Raw genomic sequence first — 10,471 nt, forward strand, 5'->3', positions numbered from 1 at the left:
GCATCTGTGCCAGAATTTTGTATGAACATTTGTATATACTAATATAGAAAATTCGCAAATCTTCCAGCAGGCATGTTAACCTCTCACCATGTGAGATTATGGATTCTTTCGTAAAACTCTCATGACCCTGTGTTCTGGAAACGTATCTGTAAATGTAGGGTTTTTTCCCTATTTTTTCTGTAACGAGGGAAATGTGTGTCTGTAGATTGTCTTTTCTATCTGTACTTTTTTATCCAAGATACGAAATGTGTTCTTGTGTGCCGTGGAAGTCACCCCCAGCCTAGAGTGCAGTTTGTGCTGACAGTGTGGGCTGTGAAAACTTGTGCAGCTGCTGTCTCCTGTTGGCTGGGTAAATATTAGAAGCTGTGGAAATACATCTATTGAAGAATGGTGAACATTCACGTCGTACCACTATTGTTTCAGTCCCAGAGTAGGCCCTGATTTAGTAAAGAATTTTAGACTTAAACCCATCCCTGTTTGTTGAAACTATGAAATATGTATTTCAGTGAAAATTATTTCAGTATTCAATTGCTTGACTGAATTGTGGCCTTCAATACTTAGGTGTTTCTTCTGCATAAATTTATTTATTTGGAGGATTTAAAATTGGGTCTTGACGAGTTAACTACATTTAGTTTTGTAGACTGTTAGAAACAAAGACAGTCGTTACTTTTTGTCCTTTTCAAAATCATGTGTTCGATGCTGAATCCCTTTTTGAATGGAAAAGAATACCTCCGTAGAGACAGATTCCTTCAAAAGCACCGGTCCGAGGTTACAGAAAGGTTTTATGTGAGAATATTTATATTTTTAACCACATCCTTACATTTTGGATCTCTGTCTGCTTTTTCAAACAATGGACGTGTATTTATGGTGTAAATATTCTCACTGAAGCAAACACAATGTGCTGTGCTACTCACATGTACAATATATAGCATCTCATGTCCACTTAGATTAGAATGCACAGCTTTTAACACTGCTCAAAGATGACAGCGTATCTATGGGGAAGCATTGGCATCCAGAAGGCACATTTATAGGCAAAAAATATTAGCAAGACTTAATAAGAAGAAAAGAAATATGAACTGCTCCCCTTAATTTTTAGTTGTATGGAATTTGAAGCTTTTCCCCCCTTTTCCACCGTGCATTTGCCTGAGTCTTATGCATGCACAAATGAGAAGGAAAAGAAAAGCTGACATTACATTCTGTAATTTCTTCCAATTTGGTTATAGTTTTTGTTGAGGAGGATCACTACTTATATCTGCTTTTGGTATTTCTGTGTGGTTTCAGTACACATGTAAACCAGCAGAGTCTGTGCAGATGCAGGAATATCTGGAGAAGATTGCTGAGTTTCTTGGTCACAGAAACATACGCTGTCTGTCTCTCTTGAGCTACCTATTATAATTTAGGGGGAGAATCTGAACATCTCACGCTTTTATTTGACATAGAATAATATTATTTGTCTTGGCAAGTAATTATAATAGGAACATTTTTGCTGTGTTTAGAATTCTGAAGCTTACTTATTTGTCAGATTTCTGTGAGAATTTGTAGTAAAAATATATGGTTTTAGAAATTAACATTCTTCATTTCGTATGCTTTTAAATTATCTCTAACAGAAACCTTTTCAGTTAGAGAATTGCACTGACCTTGCAAAATACCATATGTTGAGTGTGCTGCTATTCATCTTATAAACATTAGTAGTCTTGAATGAAAAGGTATTGTGTGTATCCTATGGTAACTAAAGGAGTTAAATAAAATCTTTTTGATTGCAGTGATAGAAATTAAACATTTCAGATAAATTACTCTCTTTTGGTTAAGAAGCAGTATTTCTTTGTGTTATTTCAGATAACAACTGTACAGACATGTGGGTGTGCACATCATGTAAATTCATGTTTTTCCAGAATCTGGTTTAAATTCTGAAATCAGAAAATCAGAGTCCTGGCCAATCGTACGTTCTTAACTCTTACATTGCAGTATATACTGGTAAGGGAGTGAACTCAATTGTGTAGTAGTTTCAGCAGAACCCAAGACTAGGAAAGTAAGTGAAAGATGGATATTTCACCCTAACACTCAGTTTCTTTGCTTTGACAGTTTAACACTGACCTTTCATGTAGTTTTAACATTTCTTGTGTGGTTTAGCTCCTTTTATTTTTATGGTGAAGTGCAAAAGTACGAGAATAGAGAAAACACACTGTCATAAATAAATAAAAGGAAAATAAAAGAGGTCAGTGGCTCAAATGGAGTTTTTACTTAAGCACATATTTAGATGGTTACATATAGCAATTATAAAAATACATACTTATGCAATTTAGAATTAAGTAAAGAGATGTAAGATAATTCATATGGATTTTTACAGAATGTATCAACTATAGCAACATTCAGCATCTTACAACAGTTTCTTACATTTATTTATTTAAAATACTGGGATGTGAAAATTAGAGAAAATTGGCATAGTTCCACTGAGGTTAGTAAGAAGATAGCTGTTCATAAAAGCTCAGAATGCAGGCCCCCTCAGTTTTCAACTTCTACTTAGTGACTGTCTGTTGATCATTACTAAGTTTTTGGGGCTTTTTAAAAATGAAAATGCCAGATGGTAACTGCCCATTTTTATGTATTTTAGGCCTCAGAGTTTTTGTATTTTTTATTTAAAAGTAATTTCAGAATCACAAACCGTATTCTTCTGTAACTGTTCTTTACTTTTCTGAAACATAAAAATGTCTTTTTTGCTGTTAGAAATGACTGAAAACAAGTGTGTTTAATGAGAGAGCTAAGAGATCTTAGACTGTAGGTGTAGGAGTGAATTCTACTTGCATGCCTAGAATTCACAACTGCAGCAGTACTACCGTGCTCAAATACCTGCAGAGTGTTTCAACAGCAGCGTTACTGCAACACTGCGAAGCTGACTTCTTAGTTCTTTTACTATTTCTGTATTTTATTTTTCATTTTATGGATTAAATGCATTTTTAAGAATATTTTTTCTGGATTTATAATGCTTTTATGGCATTTTCCTGGCTTTGGCTCCAGGATGATTTCTGTAGTGACTTTGTGCTTGGTACTCACCAATCCTTTTAAATATATTAGAAAACACCTGAGGTTGAGGCACCCTGTAACGAATTGGATCCTGCTTAACATTTTTTTAAAAACTAAAAAATCAAATTTTCTTCTGAAAAAAATTGACACTTAGAGGACAGATGAAAGATGCAGTGGGCATCTAAAGGTTCAGCACTACCCCAGTACTAGCGGGGCTACTTTTCTACTTTACCTTTAAAGATTAGTCTGAAGTAGTTAAGGGCTGCATTAAGACTGAATTGCAAAGGTGAATGCAGAATGCAGTACTGACCATAATACTGTTACTTTTCTTAAAAAAAAAAAAGTTTCAAAGAGTTTCCATATTACAGTGAGAGAAGATTCTTTTTATGTTTCAGAAAAAAGTTTCAGAGTATATTAGCAACTGTGTACAAAAAGAAGCTCAACTTTACTTATGCTCCCCCCAATTGAAGAAGACCTCAGCTTTGTTAACATGATAATATGTATTTTCTTCATATCACATAGGAGCAGAAGTGCCTCATTTTCTGGCTTGCTTTCAGTATTGTGCCATGGAGGGACATAGCCCGCATTTCAGCATCACTTGCTGCACAGTTCGCCTGACAAGGAGGCATTTTTTTATTCGATTACTGAAAATTGTTCACAATCCATGTTTTCTACCTTGACATGCTTATAAATGATCTACATTCCATTATCATTGTGATTTTTTTAAGCTTCTTTTACAAAACTGGAGGGAAATGTGTACAAGTATGTTTTCTGCTTTGCAATAAAAGTGTACATTTATCACTTAGGTACATGTAAGCCGCTTCTGTGAATTGGGCCCTTGGAGTAAATGTGTTTTGATGTAATGGCCATCTGCTCATGAATATCACATTTGCTAGTTTAAAAAATAGTTCGATATAGATAAACACATAGTTTGGTAAGATTATATAGTTTCACCAGGTGGCAATACAATAGCAAAGTTTTGTATTTACCATAAACCAATAATCAGGCTGGGATGGAGGTCTCAAGTTTTTTGTTTGTTGCTTTTAAAAATTAATCTCTAACATTTACTTTTAGTTGCTCACTGCTGTTTTCAAAATGGTAAATGCAGGACCCACATCAGATCATAACAGGAGGCAAAGTATATCCTAGCCATTTCAGAAAACAATCAGAGTCTTGCTTCTCTTTTCGCCTTGTAAAAATGAAAGCTGTTCTGCTCTCAGATGGACCCAAGTACAGGCAGCCACCAGGAGACCCTGGAACAGCTGACCTGACACACTTGCCCCATATAGCTCCATTAGAGTCGGGTTGCAGTGGCACAGAAATGGCCCTTGAAGCTGTGACTAAAGCCAGTTTGCCAGAAAAGACAGCCCTGACGGGCTGGAGTTGGTCAAGCCAGTGGTTCTGAGTGCCTAGGTCTGAGGGGTGCAGGTCAGCTGCAATGTGTTGCACATATGTAGTGCAGCAAATATAGCTCAGTGCCAGGCCATTTTTTAAGTTGATAAACACTAGTTTAGTAGGCTCTTTGCTTGATTTTGGTTTTGATACTATGGTATCTACTGTGGTCCTGGCACATATTTTACTGCTGAAGTCGAAGTTTATTCTTAGATAGCACTCATATCAAACTGTAACCAGGAAAGAGTATGTGGATTTATAGGTGGAGTGTGTGAGTGACGGTGAGTTTGTTTTCTGGATGTATCTTCAAAATTTGTCTTTATGGTTACTGCTTTTAGTACAGAAGACAGCAATGATGTAAAATGTGCATGTTCGATAACTTTGTCTTGTTTCTTCCCCCCTCCTCTCCTGTATTTTAGCATATGTTCCTGAGGAGGAATTGAAAGCAGCAGAAATAGATGAAGACAGCGTGGAAGATGATGGGCTGTCTCTGGACATCCAGGAGAATGAGTATTTGTGCAATGAAGAAGCGGAGATCAAAGAGGCTCAAAGCTACCAGAACTCCCCAGTCAGCACTGCAACTAATCAGGATGCAGGCTATGGTTCGCCGTTTAGTGAAAACAGCGATCAGCTGGCCCATTTCAAAGGCACTTCCTCTAAAGAAGAGAAAGAGGATCCTCAGTGCACAGACAATGTTTCCTATCCACAGGACAGCTTGGCACAAATAAAAGCTGTGTATGCAAATCTGCTTTCAGAGACTTGCTGGTCCAGTTTAGCTTTGGACTTAAAGAAATCCAATCCAACCACCAGCAACAACGGAATCGGCCAGAATGAAAACACCACCAGTACTGACACCAATGCCAATTCCCAGAGTACTAATACTACCAGTACCAACACTAGTACCAGTACAACTACCAGTAATACTAGTAACAGTAATAGTAACAGTGGCGGCTCAGGTTATGACTGGCACCAAGCTGCATTAGCTAAAACTTTGCAGCAGACCTCATCGTATGGACTTCTCCCAGAGCCTAGTCTTTTCAGCACAGTACAGCTTTACCGGCAAAACAATAAACTTTATGGGTCTGTGTTCACCGGTGCTAGCAAGTTCCGATGCAAAGACTGCAGTGCAGCCTATGACACACTGGTGGAGCTAACAGTGCACATGAATGAAACTGGACATTACCGTGATGACAACAGAGATAAAGAAGCTGATAAGACCAAACGGTGGTCAAAGCCTAGAAAACGATCACTTATGGAAATGGAAGGTAAAGAGGATGCCCAAAAAGTGCTGAAGTGCATGTACTGTGGGCATTCGTTTGAGTCTTTGCAAGACCTCAGTGTCCATATGATAAAAACAAAGCATTACCAGAAAGTGCCTCTGAAGGAGCCAGTACCAGCCATCACTAAATTGGTCCCTTCTACCAAAAAGCGAGCACTTCAGGACTTAGCTTCACCTTGTTCACCTGAGCCCACAGGGATCACTGCAGAAGCTTCACTGGGTGAGTCTGCAAAGGATCAGAAAACTGCCAACCCCTACGTGACTCCAAACAACCGCTATGGCTATCAAAATGGTGCTAGCTACACTTGGCAGTTTGAGGCACGCAAAGCCCAGATACTGAAATGCATGGAATGTGGCAGTTCCCACGACACTTTGCAGCAGCTCACTGCTCACATGATGGTCACTGGTCATTTCTTGAAGGTGACCAATTCTGCTTCCAAAAAAGGCAAGCAGCTAGTATTGGACCCTGTGGTGGAGGAGAAGATACAGTCTATACCTCTTCCACCCACCACCCACACAAGGCTACCAGCCTCCAGCATTAAAAAGCAGCCCGATTCCCCAGCGGGCTCCACAAACTCGGAGGAAAAGAAAGACCTAGAGAAGGAAAAGGTGGTGGTCAGTGAAACGGAGAAAAAGATTAAAGAAGAGAATGAGGACTCTACAGAGAAATTTGAGCCAACAACTTTGTATCAGTACCTCAGAGAGGAGGATCTAGATGATAGTCCTAAAGGCGGAATAGACATATTGAAATCCCTGGAGAACACAGTGACAACAGCTATCAGCAAAGCTCAGAATGGAGCACCTTCCTGGGGAGGATATCCCAGTATTCATGCAGCGTACCAGCTCCCGGGAACAGTCAAACCCCTTCAGCCTGCGGTGCAGAGTGTTCAAATGCAGCCATCTTACGCCAGCAGTGTAAAGTCACTGTCGTCAGAACACAACGCGCTCATCCATTCCCCTGGCAATCTCACACCCCCACCTCACAAGAGCAATGTGTCTGCTATGGAAGAGCTGGTGGAGAAAGTTACAGGTAAAATCAGTGTGAAGAAGGAGGAAAAGCCTTTGGAGAAAGAGAAGAGTTCTCCAGTCAAACCCCTGTCACCTGCTGCTAAAGAAAACAAGGATTTCCCAAAAGCAGAAGAGATAAATAACAAACAGCAGCAGAAGAAGGGCTCTGAGACGGAAGTTCAGAAGGTCAAAAAGGATAGTCCAGCAGAAGCACATACGCCAAATGGTACAGAGCCACTTAAAACAAAGGTTGCAAACGGCTGTAACAATCTAGGAATCATCACAGATCACTCACCTGAGCCATCCTTCATTAATCCATTGAGCGCTTTACAGTCCATTATGAACACCCACTTAGGCAAAATTTCTAAGCCGGTAAGCCCCTCTCTGGACCCTTTGGCTATGCTGTACAAAATTAGCAACAGCATGTTGGACAAACCCATTTACCCAACCACTCCGGTCAAGCAGGCTGATGCTATTGACCGGTATTACTATGAGAACAGTGATCAACCTATTGATTTAACCAAGTCCAAAACCAAACCTCTTGTTTCCAGCGTGGCTGACTCTGCCTCGTCCCCGCTAAGGGAGAGTGCCCTTCTGGATATTTCTGATATGGTGAAGAACCTCACAGGGCGTTTGACACCCAAGTCATCAACTCCGTCTACTGTGTCAGAGAAGTCTGATGCTGACGGGAGCAGTTTTGAGGAAGCTCTGGATGAACTGTCGCCAGTACACAAGAGGAAGGGCAGACAGTCCAACTGGAACCCTCAGCATCTTCTGATCCTTCAAGCCCAGTTTGCTTCCAGCTTGAGGGAGACCCCAGAAGGCAAATACATTATGTCGGACCTCGGTCCACAAGAGCGGGTACACATCTCTAAGTTTACTGGTCTTTCCATGACCACAATTAGCCACTGGCTGGCCAATGTGAAGTATCAGTTAAGGAGGACAGGTGGAACTAAATTTTTAAAGAACTTGGACACAGGACATCCTGTTTTCTTTTGCAATGATTGTGCCTCTCAGTTCAGGACTGCTTCTACATACATAAGTCACTTAGAGACACACCTAGGGTTTAGTTTGAAGGATCTGTCAAAGTTGCCGCTTAATCAGATTCAAGAACAGCAGAATGTTTCAAAAGTCCTCGCAAACAAGACTTTGGGCTCACTTGGAATTGCCGAGGAGGACCTAGGCTCCACATTCCAGTGTAAGCTCTGTAACCGAACTTTTGCAAGCAAGCATGCAGTCAAACTGCACCTTAGTAAAACACATGGCAAGTCCCCAGAGGACCACCTGATCTATGTAACTGAGTTAGAAAAACAATAGCGTCCAGGTAAGCAGCCAGGTATGCAAGTGACCACAGGAACATTGCACTAAACTTCTTCATAGTACTGCACTAGGCCTGACCTGAGCCTCTGAAATCAGTCTTACTTTTGTTGCTGAACTGCCTATCTGGACCTTGGTTTTTCTTACACTTATTTTGTAGTTATATTTATATGCTCTTTGTCTGATCTGTGCATGGTTATTTTTTGTTTCTGTTTTTATTTTTTGTGAGTCAAAGTCTGACCTTTATTTTCAACATCTGTCCTTGATGTTAAGCTATCTTTTGTAGAATATAGTGGGAGACACTATTGAGAGACATTAATTTAGCCGTAAAGAAAGACACAAAGAACAATGATAAAGAGACATCCTAAAATTACAAAGTTGCCATGACAATAAAGGTCACAGAACCTGGTAGTGTCAAGTTTTAACCCTCTGAGAACTGTAATAGCATTTCTGTGCCTTTCCCAGTTGCTAAATACGTAAATAAGGAAAAAAACAAAACAAAACGAAAGGCTTAAAGGCATTTCATTCAAATAAAAGCTATGTCGGAAGCAGAACTTATTTTTTTTTAAAATGAATGAGCTTTTTTTTTTTTTTAATGCAGAACTGGTTTGTGAAGAAATTGTGCATGCAGTCCTTGGAAGAAGGAGAGCTGTGTAGTACTCAAGGGGTTAGGAAGCCACAACTGTATAAGTTAAATAATAACTAAAAAAAAAAAAAAAAGCAAACCAAGTTGCCACTATGCCCAAACCCTCTGGATGCTGAGAATTGCCACTTTTTGGCAAAAAAAAAAAAAAAAAAAAGTATGCAAGCTGTTATTTAAAACAAGTGTAAAAATGCTCTTTTCTTTCTTTTTTTTTTTTCCTTTTTTCCTGTAAAATACTGCAGTTTATAGTTATTTACAAATGTTAAGCTTTGGTACAAGCTGACCTTTCTATAGTGTGCTGCATTGGTAAATGAAAACAAAAAAAAATGGGGCAAATGTTGGATTCTGTTCCTTGTAAATTGCCAGCATCAGCTTAAAAAAATACATGTTACATATCGTACCATTTTAAACTGTTCAACTTTCTTTGTACCTTCTGGCTGTATGCTTTCTCTTTTAACTTTTTATATTGTCATTTTATATTCGATTTCTGTGTATATAATGTAAAACCACACTTTTTGAATAAAATTTAGTTCCTGCAGCTTGATATAAATAGAGAAATTTTACTGGCACCTGCATCTTTCCAGATGTATGTACTTAAAGGAACTATCTGACAAAAAAATAAATAAATAAAAATAAAGCAAGCAATGCACTATGAATTATACATTTTGATGTTTTATCATTAATATTGTACAGTACATTTTGGTTCACACAATTAAATCCACTGTTTTCTCAAGTGTAAAATAAACCCACATGCAGTTCTTGATTTACATACATTGTCATGTCGTCATTATATTGCCTTTGAGGTGTTATTCCAGCAATAAGAGGCATCGTTTATATAATCAACAAGCAAAAATCTATTCGAAATCATCTCTCGTGATCCGTGTGCTGACGTGTTTCGTTCGAAGCCGTAATACTAATGACCTCTTAAAAGAGATTTGCAGTAGGTAGGTACTGCCAAAGGTACAGAATCAGTAGGGCGCCGTCAATTAGCAACGGGCGTTCTGTTTGGCACTGAAGCGCAAGAAGGGCTGCAAAGGTTTCGGCCAAGTTAATTTTCCTGTGCTGTATGACTGTACCCATAGCCATTTTCTGCCTGCATTCAAAGACCGTCTCCTCCCTTTCCTTCTTGGGCAAAACACCTTTTAATTTCAACAGTTCCACCGTCAGAGGCTGTGGCTTCAGCCCCGGTGGTCTGTTGAATGCTGCGGTGCTCGCCTTTCTGGCAGCGGTGGAGACCTCTGAGGCTTTGACACCAGTTTGTACTTACAGTACAAGAAGGCAGACCTGTGTTTCTCTGTACTTTTTAAATATTGCATTTTGAGGTAAGCTGAGTGCTATCATATCAGGTGTTTCCCTTAATCTTTATTTCTGTTCTGTTGAATGCAGATGTCATTTAGAATGTAAAAGAGAGCTGTCAGAGCCTTCACTACTCTATCTCCTGAGTGCTTTGACAGTTACAGTGTATGAAAGCCTGGGATCTGCTATCCATTACACTTTTTGGAGGGGCTATTAAACATGAGGACCTAGAGGGGTTTGCTTTCACATGGTATTAGTGATACTATTGTGTTATATATACTTCTGTGTACGTATGTATATTTCTGCTGCGGCTTCTCAGTTCTTCTGAAAGTAATTTAAATGTAAGAAAGATCTTTGCTTTCAAACGCAGCACAATTCTACGTGTAATCTTTGCAGTTACAACCCCGGAAACATCCATGCATTGTTCCGTTTTCTGCAAGAGCCTAGCAGGTCCGGGTCAGTTACATTTACATAGTATTTCTAACTAGTGCAGGAAAGTGCCATGAGGTTGGGTT

At 39.3% G+C, this 10,471-nt stretch overlaps 1 protein-coding gene across 1 annotated transcript in view; it reads left to right on the forward strand.

The window, feature by feature from the left end:
• The window catches only part of TSHZ1 (teashirt zinc finger homeobox 1), a 54,769-nt gene extending 46,161 nt beyond the window's left edge, over positions 1-8,608 (forward strand). The window contains exon 3 of the mRNA XM_054818002.1: positions 4,833-8,608. Within this exon, the coding sequence (XP_054673977.1) occupies positions 4,833-8,017 (3,185 nt within the window). The 3' untranslated portion in view covers positions 8,018-8,608. The remainder of the gene's footprint in view (positions 1-4,832) is intronic.
• Positions 8,609-10,471: the final 1,863 nt, after the last annotated feature.

Source organism: Grus americana, chromosome 2, assembly GCF_028858705.1.
Source record: "Grus americana isolate bGruAme1 chromosome 2, bGruAme1.mat, whole genome shotgun sequence".
NCBI lineage: Eukaryota > Metazoa > Chordata > Aves > Gruiformes > Gruidae > Grus > Grus americana.